The 18,453-nt window shown below is 39.8% G+C and overlaps 1 protein-coding gene across 1 annotated transcript in view; it reads left to right on the forward strand.

The window, feature by feature from the left end:
• The window catches only part of slc5a6a (solute carrier family 5 member 6a), a 33,755-nt gene extending 15,522 nt beyond the window's left edge, over positions 1–18,233 (forward strand). Inside the window, exons 8-17 of the mRNA XM_080832897.1 lie at positions 1,885–2,025; positions 2,330–2,459; positions 5,073–5,161; positions 5,311–5,423; positions 5,792–5,859; positions 7,876–7,962; positions 8,053–8,231; positions 9,461–9,564; positions 9,924–10,045; positions 15,000–18,233. Of these exons, the coding sequence (XP_080689023.1) occupies positions 1,885–2,025; positions 2,330–2,459; positions 5,073–5,161; positions 5,311–5,423; positions 5,792–5,859; positions 7,876–7,962; positions 8,053–8,231; positions 9,461–9,564; positions 9,924–10,045; positions 15,000–15,125 (1,159 nt within the window). The 3' untranslated portion in view covers positions 15,126–18,233. The remainder of the gene's footprint in view (positions 1–1,884; positions 2,026–2,329; positions 2,460–5,072; positions 5,162–5,310; positions 5,424–5,791; positions 5,860–7,875; positions 7,963–8,052; positions 8,232–9,460; positions 9,565–9,923; positions 10,046–14,999) is intronic.
• The last annotated feature ends 220 nt before the right edge of the window (positions 18,234–18,453 follow it).

Raw genomic sequence — 18,453 nt, forward strand, 5'->3', positions numbered from 1 at the left:
TGTCTCTCTTTTAATCACTCTATGACTGTTTATATACCTGTCTGTCTATCCGTCTGTTTCTGAATTTTTTTTCTCTCTGTCATAATATCTTTATCAATTAGTCTGTGTTTAGAAGAAGGACAAAGACAACGCGAGAGGCCAAAGAAGCATGTCCACTGCTAAGGCGATTGCTAAGATTTTACACGTCATATTTTATTTATACTTTTCTCTTTCACCCTACATTGTTTTCTAAGTTTTCGAATGTGGAGTATGTGTAATCTAACAAAATGTTGTTGTCGACATGATAAAGGCACATATTGTCCAAAATAGACACTGGACAGTGTAATTTATTACAAGCTAGCCGTGTTTGGTTCTCAAGGTTGCAAACTTCGAAGGCTTGGCTTGTTTGACTTGAGATTGATTTATTTGGATGCTAGCCTGAGACAGGTCTGAGGTCGATGACTTTGGGCATCTGGAAGAACTACAAAATCAGTAACACAGAAAAAGGTACAGCCTACGTCACATTCTTTCATAAATAACATCTGCAGGGATGTTTTTAATGGAAAAACTAGCGAGTCGACAGCTTTCCTAACACAGCCGAATATCAAGCAAGCGCAACACAAGACACAGCAAGAGTGCTACTGAGTTGTTACTGAGTAGTCCAGCAGAAAGAAGGCCAGCTCAGTATCTGACTCGCATCCTTTTGTCTCTTTTAGCTCTTGCCAACAAATACAATCCAGTCGGAGATTGACTCTTGTTCAGTCTCATGCTCACTTCCCCTGACAAAGTTTTCTCTGATTTTTTGTCGCCTCTGCCATGATGTCCTTACAGAGAATACTTCACTAGATTCTTATAGCTAGCAGAAGGGTCTAGTTGTTGTGGGAGGTGGTGCAATGGAGCATTTTGAAGTTCTCGCGAGAGCTGTCTTGCCCGGTCCACCAAAGTTACAAGTTACAGTGCAATGCTGGCATTCTCCGTAAGTCAGTGCACCACCGAGACTTCAATTTAGAAACTCCCATCACTAGAAAACATCCAATACGATGAGTACAGAATAAATAACAAATAAGATTTGGAGTTTTACCTAAAATGTGTATTTTTGTGTGCTGGAGGCACAGGAGGGTAGAAGTTGGTTTTTGATTTATGTCAGAAAGCTTGCGTGAGAATGGGCTGAAGTTAGCTGCTAAAACTGTGCGTGTACTTAGCCATAGCTAAACCCTTAACAGAGGGAATTTTTTTTGTGTATTCTTATGTGGGAGCTCTCTGTCACAAGAGATTTATGTCAGAGATTCAAGATTGAATTAAATTAAGTTTAGTCAAGAGTGAGGTGCTCCTCCAATATATAGCTCAGTTTTCACTCCTACCCCGAGAATGAGTAAAGCTAGTCTTTTTCCTTGTCTGTTGTGCTGGGTCCACCAGTCAGTGACTAATGGGCAGTGGATCAGTTTGGTTCAGGTGATGATGTCCAAAAGAAGTGTATTTTGAAAGGCAGCAACACTGTTTGTGCTGGAGTCTTGGTATGTGGCTGTATGTCGACTGATCTAGTTGCCCAACACTCCATGGAGAGAAATAGGGTCTTCTAAAGTGATTCTCTTTCTTTAGGGTGGATTAAGCTATGAGGGAAAACTGGGTCAGACTGTAAAGAACAGGCTAATTATTTACAGGTGACAAAGGTCATTGCGATGGTGACAGGAAATATGCAAGCAAAGTCTGCTGCTTAAGTCTGGTGCTTAAGGCTGCTGAGACGAACAGAAACCAGTTACTTTTTCAACACATTCATATTGAAGTGATGGTGAAATGTTGAGGTTCCATGACTTTCCCACAGTTTTCCAGTCGCATGGCATAACAAAGATACTGTTGTTTTCCCTTCTTCTCCCCGTCTCATCGCACTCCCCTGGTGTGGAGTAGCTTGAACCCTGACCCACTTGAGAGGCACACATTCTGGACCCTGGGCGTGGGTGGGATCTTCCTCATGCTGGCTCTGTATGGAGTCAACCAGGCCCAGGTGCAGCGATACCTCAGCTCCCGCACAGAGAAGGAGGCTGTGATGTAAGGCTCCAAAAGCATGTTACTCTTTACTCTCACGTTTCATAACAAGAAAATTAGTACCTCCAGGGAACATGTATGAATAGGCCTTGGGAAAGTATCATTATTTTAGCCACATAAAATGAGCTAAAAGTTTGGCTTAATACATCATGGATTAGTTAAAGTGTTGATGCAGGTTGCTACTACAGTAATAGATACATTGCTAATACATTTGTAGGATTAAAAAATATCCACTAATCTTTTGCTCTAAATAGGTATTGCCCTTTTCCACAGAAATATGATCTAACATATGTGCCTGTCTCCCCAGGTCCTGCTATGTGGTCTTTCCTTGCCAGCAGATTGTCCTGACGCTGGGCTGTCTGATGGGACTGGTTATGTATGCACGATACGGAGAGGATAGTCCTTTGGATAAGGGCTATGTGAAAACAAATGATCAGGTTTTTGTGACACTAAAATTTAACAATGTAGTTGAAGCTCAATTCCCTTTTTTATTGATACATAGACAGCATTGTTATTGGGAAGACCCTCATCAGTTAATGCCTGTTAAATCTAAGAGTCAAAATTGTTTCAATCTAAGAGTTTAAAAAATGTTGTACTTTATTTAGTTCTATTTACATTTTATACTGGTGAAACTGATTGAATTTGTACCTTAAGAGTGGAATATGCAGCAGTTGTTTATAGCCATTATATAGATACATAAGCAGACATACTCTTCTCCATACTATAATGAGTCTGTAGTCTCTAATCAGGAATTACAGTTAATTACAGACATGCTGCATATGAAGGAAGTATGCTTTCTGGCCTTATGTAACAATGCAGTGATGAGCCAAGCCAGCTTTGAGTGTATTAAGTAGTTGAGTGTATTAAGTATACTCACGCACCTGCTTTCCCACTTGTGCTCTCAAGGGTGGCTCTATGAGGCTGTTGTTATTGTGATAAAAGGTTGTTGAATTTCAGTGTGGTGGTTATGGTGTACCATGATGTGTTATAGTAGGTACTGTATGACAGTAGTATACATACGTAGTATAGTACAGAGGTATAGTTGTTATTGTAAAAATATCTGAAACTTGAAGAAATGTAAATCTAATAAGCCCTAGTACTCAGATAGATGATTATTGCTAGTAAGGTACACTAAGAATAAAAAGTGTCACTACAGTGAATCTCCTTTACATAATATCTGGCAATGCAGTTTACATGACTAGTTTTACCAAAACATAGCCTACTGTCCTCAGTGTTATATACTGTTCTTGTTCATGTAGAATTAGCTCATAAAAGAGGGGAGCTGCAATTTGTTAGCAATCAGTAAATTCATGTAATGTGGCTGACAAACCTAACCCTAGGTTCCATGTTGTTTGACATGCTATTGCCAGCCTGAATAGGAAAAGGCTAAAGTAGTACTCCAGCTTGGATCTCTATTTCCAGAATAACATCTTTCCCAGATCAGATTGTATTATAAACTCCTCAAAAAAAGTTCGGAAACATTTCTTCATTCGATTATCCCTCCCCTTTAATAATACCAATTGGTATTGTATTGTATATCGTTGGAAAGCCTGATTAGTCACCTTTACAACGAGGTACAACTTGTAAGGATCGTGCATTCGTGGAATGAGCAACACAGCTAACCGTGTGGGTAGCGGCCCACATTTCTTTGCCAAAATCCCCTGCAATATTCTTCTGTTGGTATCCACTCTTGTTTTGAGTTGTTTGGTGGATTGGATGATTCTCCCACAGTATTAAGGGAGAAACAACACATATTGACCATTTTTACACTTCATTCATTTTACACTGTCAGGGACCTCAGTAGCATGTGGAAGATCCATACGCAGCCACAACAGCTTGGCACCTCCTGTGGGATGGCATCCCATTCCTGAACCAGAATTTGTAACAAGTCAGCCAACATGGTTGCGTTGGTCACTCTGGCACGTACAGCACGCCCAAGCACCACAAGTATTCAATTGGGTTGAGGTCTGGACTCAGGCCTTTCCATACTCTCCACTCCCAAATTCTGGAGGTACTCTGTGATGATCCTGCCTCTGTGGGGGCGAGCGTTTTCATCCTGGAGGATGGAGTTAGGTCCCAGATTCTGGAGATATGGGGTTGCCATTGGCTCCAGAATGTCATTCCGATATCTCACTAAATTTCAACAGAAGAATATTGCAGGGGATTTTGGCAAACATTTTTGGGCTGCTACCCACACGGTTAGCTGTGTTGCTCATTCCACGAATGCACGATCCACATGCTACTGAGGTCCCTGAAAGTGTAAAATTAATAAATTGTAAACATGGTCAATATGTGTTGTTGTTTTCTTAATACTGTGGGAGAATCATCAAATCCACTAAGCAACTCAAAACAAGAGTGAATACCAACAGAAGAATATTGCAGGGGGTTTTGGCACATTTTTTTGGGCCACTACCCACACGGTTAGCTGTGTTGCTCATTCCACGATTGCACAATCCTTACAAGTCGTACCTCGTTGTAAAGGTGACTAATCAGGCTTTCCAACGATATGCAATACAATACCAATTGGTATTATTAAAGGGGAGGGATAATCGACTGAAGAAACATTTCCGAACTTTTTTTTAGGATTTTGGCAAAAAAATGTGGGCCGCTACCCACATGATTAGCTGTATTGCTCATTCCACGAATGCACGATCCTTACAAGTTGTACCTCGTTGTAAAGGTGCCTAATCAGGCTTTCCAACGATATACAATACAATACCAATTGGTATTATTAAAGGGGAGGGATAACCGACTGAAGAAATGTTTCCGAACTTTTTTTGAGGAGTTTATTAAAACTTGAATGGACAAGTGCCTCAGCCTGAGTAGGTGTTGATACTTTAGCTCTGTGGTTCATTACTTTATCATATCTACAACAACTCATTTTACAATATCTGATTTGATGCTCATTTCATAATTCCATAGTCAGTATCTGGTCCAAAACATGCTTTGTTATTTATTTAATTCAAAAGAAGAAAAGAAAAAACATCATACTTTTACCATGTTCTTGTTTCTGTCTCCTTTCTGACTAGCCCTCTGTTGTTTCATTTTAGATGGTGTTGTACTTTGTGATGGATGTTCTCAGAGATTTACCTGGACTCCCAGGACTGTTTGTTGCTTGTCTGTTCAGTGGAGCTCTTAGGTAACTCCATCTCCTGCTGTCTCTCTTGTAAAATGAAACTACTCAAATATGGACAACTGGACAGGAATACAGTTATCACTTGTGAAGAAATTATAATTTTAATACTTTGAAGTACACTTTGCATACTTTAGCGTTGTATTCTATTGCAGTACAATATCGTCTGCTTTTAATTCCTTGGCAACGGTTACTATGGAGGATTTGATCAAGCCCTACTTCCCTGCGATGAAAGAATCACGGGCCACCCTGCTCTCAAAAGGCCTTGGTGAGCATTGCAGTTATTTTACTGTTGCTTGGCTTGTATTCATAGTTATTGAGTAGGGGATCAAGTATATGGGCTGGCATCTCTACCTGTACTTTACATAAACATTGTTCAAAGGCACTACATGGCTACTGGCTTGCATTTAAGTTGTTCCCATTGTCATATATGAATGCTTGTGTTGCATGTCTCTAAGATATTATAAACCAAACTAGCCAAAAGAGGTGACCAGGCACTAACCAGTTTTTACCAAATTGACAAAGCCAGCTAAGGTTGTGCTAATCATATGTTAGCATACCTGTTGCAATTTCTGTTTGTCTTTCAACCCCTGTTTGCCTTTACTGACTATTTGCTCTCTTTGATCTTCTCCACAGCGCTAGGATTCGGACTGGTCTGCCTAGCTATGGCGTACATTGCCTCCCTCATGGGGTCCGTACTGCAGGTCAGATCAACTCATTTGTTTATGACCATCCACTGTTCTCCCTTTTAGAAGGCAATATTTCAGTAATCCTTGTAGTATGAACAATATTGTTCACAAAGTATCACAATACACTAGGAAGGAACTCAGTTACAGATATGACACTCCAGAAATCAGTTCAAAAGGTGTTTTTTTTTTTCGAAAACAAGTCTCTAAAAGCAAAAACAGCCCAGGGTCAAACTCCAGAGGTACAAAGTAGCCACAGACACAATCCAAAAACAGATCAAGGGAAAACTGGCAGAGTATCAAAAATAAGCCAAGCCTAATGAGCAATCGTATAAAAAATTCAGGCAGGCCTTCAGGCAGTGGCAGAGTCCGAAACAGGCAGAGGTACTCTGGGAGAGAAACAGGCAAGCAGATAACCATTAAATGTCAACAGTATTTGGAAACTGTGCAGGCCTGTAGTTATCAGGCCTGTCAGAGTAGGACATCCTAGAAGACCATAACTCAGAATGAATTCTGGTCTTACTTTTATGTCTAGTAATGAAAGCTAAATCTATATACAATGCCATCCTATGAGACAAGTCAGCACGTCAAAATAAACGTGTTAACAGATGTGGTTGCGAGGTGTTGCTAGGGTAGTCATGGTGGATGATTTAATTGAAGTGGTTGCTCAGTTGGTCGCTAGGGTAGTCGTGGAGGTTGTTAGAGTTGTCATTGTGGCTGTGGTTGCTAGGGAAACTGAGGTGGTTGCTATGCTGTTTCTTTGGTTGTCATAGTGGTTGCTGTGGTGGTTGAAAGAAAGAGAGATCGAGAGTGTGAACAATAGAGAGAGAAAAAGAATTTAAAGAGAATGAGGAGTTAGATAGTATAAGATACAGCAACAGTATCAGACAAAATGTTGTGTTTGGTGGTCTGGTTTATGGTGCAGGGTGGAGCATGTAAGGAGATATGGGGTCGGCTTAAGCTACATTTATAGTCGTGCATTTTTTGACGGAGACGGACACTTGGGCACTCCTTGGCATGCCTTAGCAACACCTTCCCCCAGGTAGAACGCCCATTCAAGCTCCTCGGAGAGCTGGATGGACATGAACGTGCAACTCCTGATTTTCCTACATTTTCTGATAGCGACGGAAACCCCCTTGCCTGCGATTGGTCGACTAATGACATTATTTCCCAACGACATCATTTCTGGAGTAGTGCCCGAGTCAATGTCTCTACTGTTCATACTACTGACACATTAACGTATGTTTTATATGAATAACCTGCCTTTATTAAACTCAAGCATCAACAGAAAAATGAACTCGCTCACACAAAACAAGCACCTTTAAACGCTCAAGCGCGTGCTTGAGCGAGATAAGCATATTGAAATCAAAGTATTCAAATTGCAGGAACGGAATTAAATTGCAGATACATTGCGGACATGCTAGGCATCTGCTATGCCTAAATAACACTCACATTATATACTACACCAGCATTGACTAGATCTGATCACACCTGCTGCACTGGTCCAAAGCTGCTTGTCAGACCAGTGACAGATGGGAGGAGGGAGAAAAACCAAGCAAAGAATTCTAACAAGACGTGAAAGAGTAGCTCCGGTCTCAACAAAAAGCCGTTACCCCACCCAATGGTCTGGCGGTGAATTGCTTTGAGCACCCACAGCCGTAGAAGAAGTATATAAGGCCTATAAGTACGTTCAAATCCGTCTGAATCCGTTCTGCCCGCCCATCCGTTTCGAGGACGGAGAAGGATGCAGAAGTGTATTTCTGCCTTCAGGTGTGAATGGTGTGAAGGCATGCAGACAGGAGGCCTGGCTGACCAGTTGTATAAACGTGGCACCTCAATATACAAAGGCTTTTGGTGCCAGTTTACTTCATGTAAATGTTATACATTTTGTGGGGGAAGGATTCACATGAGTTGTAGCTATTTAAGAAGTAAACACCAATATTATTCATGACTTACAATGTGTAATCAGTCAACTCCTAAATAAACCTGTCAATTTTGATTTTGTGATTCAAATTCCCCTCTCTCATCTTTCAGGCAGCACTGAGCATTTTTGGAATGGTGGGTGGTCCACTCCTTGGCCTGTTCTGTCTTGGAATGTTCTTCCCCTGGGCTAACTCCACAGTAAGTCAAGCGCAGCTTAAACCACCAATTCTAAACAACTATTTTTGATTTTAGATAACGTGAATAGGATTACCCTTCTTCTCTTCCCAGGGTGCCCTGGTTGGGTTGCTTGCAGGCCTACTTATGGCTTTCTGGATTGGCATTGGAAGCTTTGTCACACGTTTATCTAACACAGACTCTCTACCAGGTGTCAACACCACTATTATACCAAGTTTGGGCAACACAACTATAGCCACAATGATGACCATCATAAATTCCACTGCATCCAGGTGATGTATGGATTATAATGTATACAACATGGACTCCACTGCACAAAAATTATGATTGGATGATTATTTAAGCTAATTTATTGCTAGGAACATTGAGCATGCTGTGCAAGAAATGTTAAGCATACTATGTTAGCCACGGTGAGCTAAAGATACTTATGTAAACGATTTAGACTGTAACATTAGCTTACTATACTACTTTAACTATGCCTGTCCTGTCCTGTTGCCTAGCCTAAATAATAGCTAACGTATTTAGGCATGTCTTTGTGGCATGGTGTTTATTTTCAGTTCAATTGGTTTTCCCACCATTTTTTTTTTTGTCTCTATGAAACAGGACTGGGTTGTTTAAAATATTTTATACAGTGCCTTACAAAAGTATTAAATGAATTTCCTCAATTACAAAAGAAACTCACTCATATTTTCCCAACCGGTGTTTTTATTGCAAACATTTGAGTTCTTGAAAGTAAATAGACCTTTCAGATTCAATACATCAAACCAATATTTGCACAGTTTGATTCATGGGAACTCCATTGAATTGGGGATCATTTTCCCAACCGGTGTTTTTATTGAAAACATTTGAGTTCTTGAAAGTAAATAGACCTTTCAGATTCAATAAATCAAACCAATATTTGCACAGTTTGATTCATGGGAACTCCATTGAATTGGATATTTTTGAAGTCGACAAATTCAAATGCCCATTTAATTTCAGAGCGAGCGCCTACACCACCAACATCCTTCAACTGCCAGTCAACTGCTAGCATAAAAAGTCGATCCCAGACATAGCCTTAGTACCTCATCTGATCTGTCTCTTGAACAGCTCAGTTTGGGAGTTTCTCTTCACATCCCAAACATGAAAACAACCTAAACCAGCAGATAGTTTTTAAGTGTCAGTGCACCATTTATCAGTGTAAACCTACATGCTTTTCTTTTCAATTGAATATGAAAAAATGTAATATCTCAGTGCATAGTGCTTGGTACACAAAAATGTATACGTAGTCTATTTACTATTTCTAAAACGTAAAGAAGACAAAATATAATATATTATACAATTCATCAACATTCTATGCATTTAGGATAATACTACTACTGATAAAGTAATATGATATTAGTTGGATTACCAAGTGTGGACACTTTAAATAGAGGCCTTTGAGAGTATTTGATTAAAGTATTTATTTCACTGTGTGTGAAAAAGGTAGAGGCTGTGTTCTGACCAAATGTGTTTTTGTTGACAGGCCCACAGGAGTGCAGGCACTGTACTCTCTATCCTACATGTGGTACAGCGCTCATAACTCCACCACAGTAGTGCTGGTCGGCCTGGTGGTCAGCCTTCTCACAGGTGTGGAAGTGCATTTTCTTGTCCATTGTCTGCAATACCTCAGTTGAAGTAACCTGAATCCAGCTTGTCCCTTACTTTCTTAAAAAATAAAATAACCATGTGAATTTGCCACACTATAGAACATATTTAAGTCATTGTGAGCCCAGTTCTAATGCTCAATAATGTTTTGCATTGCATCTATCAACTATTTGAGAAGGACTTCTCTATACATAATTGGGAAATACTTCCCAAGCAACCCGCTGTTATCAATGTTATCATTAACATTTAACCAAATGTCAACCTAGCCTGTGTTTTAAATCTGCAGACAACATGTGTAGCGAGCAGGCCTGATAAAACCCATCCCCTTTATTGTTTTTTAGGGCCTATGAAGGAGAAAGAGCTGACCCCAGGGACCGTCTACCCTGTGTTGGGCAACCTGCTCTTCTTCCTACCAGAGCGTTACAGGGAGAAACTTTGTTGTACCACTAGTCTGGACGACAAGGTATTTCACACACTTAGTGGCAGTTATTCTCAGTTGTTTAGATGCAGTTGTTTAGATACAGTTGTTTAGATACAGTTGTTGAAACTGTAACTTTAAATCCCTGTTGAATGAACACATATACCCAATGCATTATTTTATGCAGAATGCAGAATTTGCAGAATTTAAGAAGGCATTTCTTCAGAACTCCACTTATGATGTTTTAGGGCATTCATGGAAGTTTTCTCATCTGGGAATAGTTCTTAACTTAGACCAGAATTTCAGAACGCGAAATAGCAGTAGTAAATAATCCAGAGTTTTCTTAAATGCAATTCCTCAAAAATCACCAGATGAAATGCGGTATTGCAGACAGATAGAGATTTCGAAAAATTACTGAACTGCTTTCGCGTAGACTCGGTTGATTCCGACTAAACACGTTACTGCTGTTGCGTGCCTTTGTGGCTGGGCATGTATGTATTCAAATCCTCGTGCACGATGATGCATGTTCAATTTAAGAATTCTCATTCAAGGGAGCACAGCTGAAAACACTTTGGCTGTGTAAGAACCCATTTTCAGGCGTTCATGAATCAGGCAGAGATCTTCTCTTACGTTGGTCTTCCGAAGTCTGTAAGAAAACATTTCAGAAGACACTTCAGAAAATGTTCGAGAATGAGGCCCAATGTATCCATTTCTTACACATGGCATTGTTTCACAAATGAAGATATAAGAAAGAAAGTTCCACTTCTGTTACTGCATGCTGGTGGCTGTCAAGGTTATGCCGAATTGGTGTCGAACGGTCCCTGTTCCTCTGTTTACATCTTTTTTCCTCTGTGATTTTTCTTCCGTTGGTCTCAAAAATTGTAGTCACTTGGTGGACTGTGTGGCACCACTGCTATTCAATTCAGTTGAATTGATTTATATAGCGCCATTAAAAATAAACATAGTCTCAAAGCGCTTTACAGAGTCCAAGATTTGCATTAATGGAGCAAGTGTACATCATGAGTACATACAAGTTGCAGGGTGCAAAAAGGGAGAGAGAAATTGATCTTACAACATAGTGGGGATTTTATTGGTTTTATTAAAAGCGAATGTAACTCACTTAATTCCGAACTGTTTTTCATAAAAAAGATTTTTTGTTATAATTTAGAGAAATTGAACATGATACTGGTTACTTATCATTGTGCCTTTGCGGTGCACTCTCATATGTTAAAACGTCAAAACATTGCAATTGAAATGGCATCACAGGCATCAAAGTTAGTCCTATGCTTTTACAAACCAGCAAACTTTGCTGTTTACAGCATACCAAGAAACTTAAAAAACATGGACCTTGCAGCTAGAAAGCATTAATATCATTGGTGGGCTAGACATCCAACCCTCCCTTATGGAACTTTGTACTCACTAAGAAAAGAAAATCTCCAAAGGTAGAGTTCACTTTGTACACTGGCTATCTAGCGAGCAAGCAAATTATAACCCTTTCAAAGTGAATATCTAGTCATAAACTAATCTTATGCCAGGAACCAAAGTTAGGCTTGAGTGTCTGTAGCAAACTTTCCCCATTGATTAACACTACAATTTCATTCACACACTGTACAAGAGTTTTTTTTGGCTTTGGCACATCAGGGGCCGTATTCACAAAGAATCTTAGGGCTAAAAGTAGCTCATAAGTGGCGAATTTAGGAGAAACTCCTAAAAATAATGGGCGTGTCAGTCTTAAATTTAGGACTCCTATTTTTTTTTACTAAGAGCAATTCACAAAATATTTTATCCCTAAAAGTAGCACCTAAGTCTAGGACAGCTTAAAACTCCTCATGAGGACTCCTAAGTCACTAAGACCTATTCACAAAAAGTCTGAAAATGGCTGAAGCCAGACGTAACGTGTTGGAGACAATGAACGAGTCTGAATTGTTGAGAAGATATCGTTTAAACCGTGAAGGCATCAACATTTTACTAGAATTAGTGCGGGATGCAATCACGTCTCCAACTATCCGAAACAACCCAATCAGTCCGGAAGTTAAATGTTTGATAACATTAAGATTTTTGGCTACGGGGAAAATGCAACTTTGCAACGCAGACGACTTCAGAATATCGCAATCACCGCACTCTGTAGACCACACATTGTACAACAGTTTATCCGGTTCCCTTTGGACAATCGGCTACTTCAAAGGATCAAGGTCAATTTCATGGCGTTTGCAGGAATGCCCGGTGTCGTGGGTGCCATCGATGGAACACACATTAAAGTAATTGCTCCATCCAGAGATGAGGACGTCTTTGTAAACCGCAAAAAGGTACATTCAATTAATACACAGATAGTGTTTGATCCAAATTTCACAATCATGGATATTGTTGCGAAGTGGCCTGGATCTACTCACGATTCGCGCAGTTTAATGGAGAGCGCGGTCTGCGCCAGCACCATGTACCTGCTGGATGCCACTTGGGTGACGTGACAGTGGCCATCCATGCAAGACATGGCTTTTGACACCCTTCCTCAATCCACAACCGGGAGCACAGTTGAACTACAACATGCAAGTATACGCATGAGGCCTATTTTGGTGACACAATACCTGTAGCCGCGACGGCTCTTTTAAAGTCCACTCCGCAATCTCCATCCTACATTGTGACTGGAGCGCATACCACCGCTTCTCGCAGTCATCGACAGAGCGACACACGGCAGGGAATGAAGCATTTATGTTAACACATATGTCCTCCCATGCCTCACGCATAGTTTGCAGGGTGCTTTAATTATTACTTCTTTGATTTCATGCAATTTCCGTGTTTTTTTCGGCAATTTCTCTTTCTCTTAACGTGCAAAGCGTCATTCTCGTTGGATGCACAAACTTGTCATCATGCGTGTGCATTCTGCTAAGTGCACTGTCCATAACTATTTAATATGACTTAATTTGAAGCCTAGGTTATTCTCTTATTTTCTGTTTATTTAGTGGGATCGTTAGGGGGATGTTAGGACTGAGTTTTTAATGAGAGAGCCTGTCAACAACCAATCACCGTCCTCACCCCTTCTAAACTCGTGCATGAGAAGCGACGTCATCCATAGCAACGGAGTTTTTATCTTAAGCTTAGGAGTTGGTATTATCCTTAGTATGAGTAGGTCTGAGAGCCGTTGTGAATCACTTTTAAGAAATTACTCCTACGTAAAAGGTTTTAGCGCGAGTTAGGAGCACTCCTAGTGGTAAGATAAAAGGCTTTGTGAATACGGCCCCAGGAGAGGCTGGCTGACTGATTACTACAATGTAGCATTAGTATTATCCCTAATGTTTGAAAATGTACATGACTATATAACCACCACTAAAGTGCAGCATGGTCATGTAGTGTTTATCATGGAGAGTTTTTTTCCAATTTGTGTTTCACGATATTATATTCTTAGACTTAATCGAAGCTGATATGGATTATAAGGTTTGATCCCTAGTAGAGGATGGATACCCGACCCGAGCCTGTTGGAACCCGTCGGGACCCGACGGGTCAGGCTGGGTCCGGACAAATATTTAGAAATTATATTCGGGCTCGGGTCTCGGACACCTCAGCCCCGATAATGCATTGAACATTCCATATTCAAAATATCTTAATAAATAGTGAAGTCAACTGTCTGCTTAACATGATGCAGAAATCCGTTTTGAAGAAAAAAATGAATCACATTTAGGTCCTAAATAAACAGCCTCCTTGCCGTGGAGGGAATTTGTTTATATCCGTTACAATGCGATTACAGGTAGCAAAATGGCATTACGGAGGAAGTTAAAGAGAAACTGTCATCTGGAGAGTTTAAAATGATACTAAACGAAGGGAAATCTACTGAATGGAGATATTTCTGCTAAGTAGTCGATGCAGTTTCTAATTAGGCTGTTGGATATGTCCAATGAAAGTGTGAAGTTTTAATGAAATATGATTGATTCAATCCTCGTTCTCCACAACAACATGGCATAAACCTCAATGGTTGGATGTAGATAGTTTTATAATGAACGTCGGCGTGCAAAAAGATCTTCAATGGTAAGATTTGTCTGTTGTGCCTCCTTTGGTGTCGCATAAAACGTAAGTTTTATTAAAGCATAGTGTGTGTAATGTGTAGCTATTTCATTCTGTTTGTTAACCTCTCCTGCTGTCTGTCTCTGACCGTAGTTGGAGATTGCAGGGGAGTAAAATGCTCCAGGGCTGCTGGTTAGTAAATAAATGCCAACTGTATTCTTTCTGAGGATTTATGCATGCACTATGCATCACCGTTCCAGCTCTACGACACCCGCCTTGTATGTGCTCCTCTTAAAGGAGGCGCACCATTTTAAAACACATTCTTGCAAGGTGAATCATTTAATTTAATTATGCTTATTGGCCTTCTTGTGCACGCTTGTGCGTTTAACAGCGCTTGTTTGTGTGAGCGAGCATTTATCTGTTGATGCCCCAGTAAAATAAAGCCAGGCTATTCATAAAAAACGTACGTAAATGTGGCAATAGTATGAACAGTTGAGAAATTCATTACGTCGGGCTCGGTGAGGGTTCAGGAAAAAAAGATATAATTTAATGGCTGTCGGACTCGGTTACTACTCTGTTGGACGCGGGCCGCGCCTCGGACAGAAAAATTTGGCCCGATCCATGCTCTAGTCCCTAGGTGTGTGTGTCCCTTTGTTCAAACTTCACGAAATTTCACAAGCTGCATCACTACCACATTCTTTACAATGGCCAATCAAATTTTGTTTTAGTGAGGATGAAGGAGTTGTGCAGATGTACAGAAAAAGTACATCTCAAAGGGACTGGAAAGATTGGGCAGATCAGTCTATAAAGGTCAAAGGTCAACCTCATGTGAACAGAAGTAAAACAATGATGCTGACCCTGTTGATCTGAAGGGATACTGTGAGGTAGTAGGGACACTGAATTGATGATCAGTGTTTTCAAGGCATATGAGTATTTTGACAATGTTTTAAAATTCTTAGACGTCTGACTTGAAATATCCCCATATGTGTTTCTATCTGTTGTGCAGTCTCGAGCATTGGACCAGCAGCCCTATCGGATGGCTCAGAAGGAGGGGAATGGTGTGCCTTACCCCCAAGATGAGGAGAAGTGTCATGGAGAGGAGGCAGTGGTGGTGCAGGAAACTGCCATGTGAGGCCTCTTACCCGTATGTTCTGTTCATTCTGTCCACAAACGGAGAAGAGGATCTCTAACCTGTACCCTCTGTTCATTCTGTCCACAAACGGAGAAGAAGAGGATCTCTAACCTTTATCTTCTGTTTATTCCGTATACAAATGGAGAAGAAGAGGAGGCGGCTGAGACTTCCATATTTCTAAAAAAAGAATAGTTTGAGTCTCTTTGAGATATCCCTTTATAACAAAGTTTGTCAATGATTAATGATGTGTGTACTAATTAGTAGCCATGAATAGCCATACATTTTTTGTTCATCTGTGACTGCACTCCATTACCTGTAAGTCTTAGAGCAATGGTTCCCAAAGTGTGGAGCGGGCCCCCGGGGGGCGGAGATACAGCCATTGGGCCCATGTTGAGGGCAGAAAAACTCAACGGAAACCAAACAACGGTCAGATTAATGATGCCAGTGCTTTAAAATAGTAGCCTTTAAAAACTATTTGATGATAAGTTTATAACCTGGTCAGGGCCTACTGTTGCGCTTATATATTAGGGATAGCTCGCCTAATTATTAATACAATGGACAAGTGCATAACTGATCCAAAGAATGAAACGATAACTAATCATGAAACTGTATGTGATCCGGACAGATTTGATCCATTTAAAGTCAATGACCTGAAGCAGTTTTTTTTTTGTAATGCAAATAAAACAGTGTTTACCTGAATAATAAAAAATTATGCTGTTCAAATGAAGCAAAATGAGACCATGTTTAAAATAAGATATGCAGAAGAATGATCTGTTTTTTAAATTAGGGATAGGTATTAAATAAATTATGATAATAGTTAAATAAATTAGGGATAATAGTTAATTTAAAGGTGGCTATATGAGCGTCTCAGGCTTGGCCCCTCAGTGTTCAAATGGGGGCTTGCCATGGAAGGTTTGGGAACCACTGTCCTAGAGATCTCAAAAGTTAAAGGTGCAGTCTGCAATTTTGGCAAGGTTTTTCATATTTGATCTCAGCAGCCAATGAAAACAAATCCCTCCCGTCTGTGCTGCTGAAACAACGTGTTGATTGTCTGAAGTAATATATAGCTGAGCCAGACCCACCTTGTTTGTTTCCCATTTTCAGGGTCAGGAGGTTTGCAGAGGTATTTTGAGCACTGAATGGACGAATATTGTATTGGATTAGAATCGGGAATGGACCTTGAAAAGACCAATCTCGTTAAACGTTACCAAAGTTAATTGACTAATTTTCATTTGCAGAAGTGGATTTAGCCAACTTGCTTTGCTCTAGCACGATTAAACATTAGTGGTAGTTCTTTAAGTTAACCTGCTTTGCCTGAAAGTGCTGTTGCAAATACAAAATTGAAATATTAAGCTAAATGATCATCCCCAAACTAGCTGTCCTGAAGATGGTTGTACACAAATTAAAATGTTGTTTGATTCATTTCCTCCCTTTTTGATGTTGTGACAACTGTTGTATGGAATCCATGATATGGGTTTGTAAATGAGTGTGAAATGTTCAAATGATGGCTGGATGTGTATGTGTTGATCAACAGGTGAAACACTGTTTTATACGTTGGTCTTCATCTGTGATTATTTCAATAGAGGATGATGGCCTGGAAGATTAACATGTTTTGCATACCAAAGTGCAAACTGAACTACATTCCATAAAATCTTGTTAGAAGGCTTTTAAGCAAAATAGCCTTTCGTTTTCACCAGCCACTTGTCCTTTTCATGTATTGTTTGTGATGTTAAATGTGTTTTTGTAGGTTTAACTCAGTGGAGATGTTTGCTAGAACTACTCAGATATGTTGACTTGGGGTTCATTATGGACATCTTATGTGTTTTAAAGTAGAACATGACTTAATGACTCCATTTCAACAGATTTTTCAATATAAGATTGTGTCCATCCACACATCAGGGAAAGCATACAAGAACATTTCTGTAGCATTGAAAGAACCCAAGAGCACGGTAACCTCCATCTTTCTCAAATTGAAGAGATTTGGAACCACCAACATTTCCTAGATTTGGTGGCTCAACCCTCAGTGCAGCCCAATCAGGCCTTTATGGTGGAGTGGCCAGACAGGAGCCATTCCTCCGAGCACAAGGTTGAGCTTGAACGATTCTGCTAAGAAGAATGAGAGAAAGATGTGCCAAGCTTGTTAGCATAATTTCCAAGAAGACTTTAGGCTGTCATTGCTGCCAGAGGTGCCCTAACCTAGTACTAAGTAAAGGTTCTGAATACATGTGTTTGCCTTGTCATTGTAGAGTATTGTGTGCAGATTGATGTGAAAAAAAAATGAATGAAGTCCATTTTAAGATGACCCGAAAACCTTGAAAGTGTCTGAAATCATCCACTGCATGTCTGCTGAGATTTGTGATTCGAGACTGCACAAACATGTCTAAATGGGAATGCCACTGGAAATATTATGGGCTGTCATTATCCAGTCACCAAAATCTTGCTATGTTTGTTAAATGGCCAGTCGGGTTGAGAGCTAGTTGTGCTGAATAGAGGGTTGAGGGGGTGTTTTCTTTTTTACGTATACATTGTGACATTGTAGTACATTTCCCTGCTGTGATTTACAGGGAATTTCATCTAGTTGATAGATGGATTTGATTGTAAAAAATACAGAGAAGAATTGCCATTGCAATGCCAAATATGTGTACAGTAGTTATACATTAAAACATGAAATCTGCTAGTATGGCATACAAGAGACAGTTCTGTTATATGTAATTATACAATGACAAGATTTATGGTATTTTTTGACAATGAAATCAGGTTTACATTCAGGGTTTTTCTGGATTGCACAATGCCTTTGTTTCAGATGATGGTTGCTACTTTATGTTTATATAATATATTTTATGTCTTATTCTGATGGCTATTGCATATGCCATATGCTCTGAGAATATGACTTTTCAGGAATGTTCCTGGTCTTTATATTCTGTGATGATTGAACACAGAGTGTATTTAGGATATCAAGAAACTTCTAGAATTGCTTACTATATTGTGGATGAATAACAGGAAGATTAGACATTTATGAAGGCTTAGTCTTGCATAAGATTTCAAAAATGCTAATGTGACTTGACAGAAATGTGAAGTTCATTTTCTGAAATCATTGTCAAATTTGCGTTGTACACACTGTATTTAGACAATGATCAGAAAATAAAGTACTTGTTCTTATACTATGTAGTTTGAGTGAATCCAGTGCGGTCCAATGCAATACATATGTGATGCTGAGGAAAAATATTTACCATGGCACTATGAATTTAATTATTAATCAAACTCAATGCAGTAACGGTTTCATGAAATTGTTCTAGTCATCAAACTTAATTTTCATCAAAGAATACTC

The sequence above is a fragment of the Sprattus sprattus genome, assembly GCF_963457725.1.
Source record: "Sprattus sprattus genome assembly, chromosome: 2".
NCBI classification, from domain to species: domain Eukaryota; kingdom Metazoa; phylum Chordata; class Actinopteri; order Clupeiformes; family Clupeidae; genus Sprattus; species Sprattus sprattus.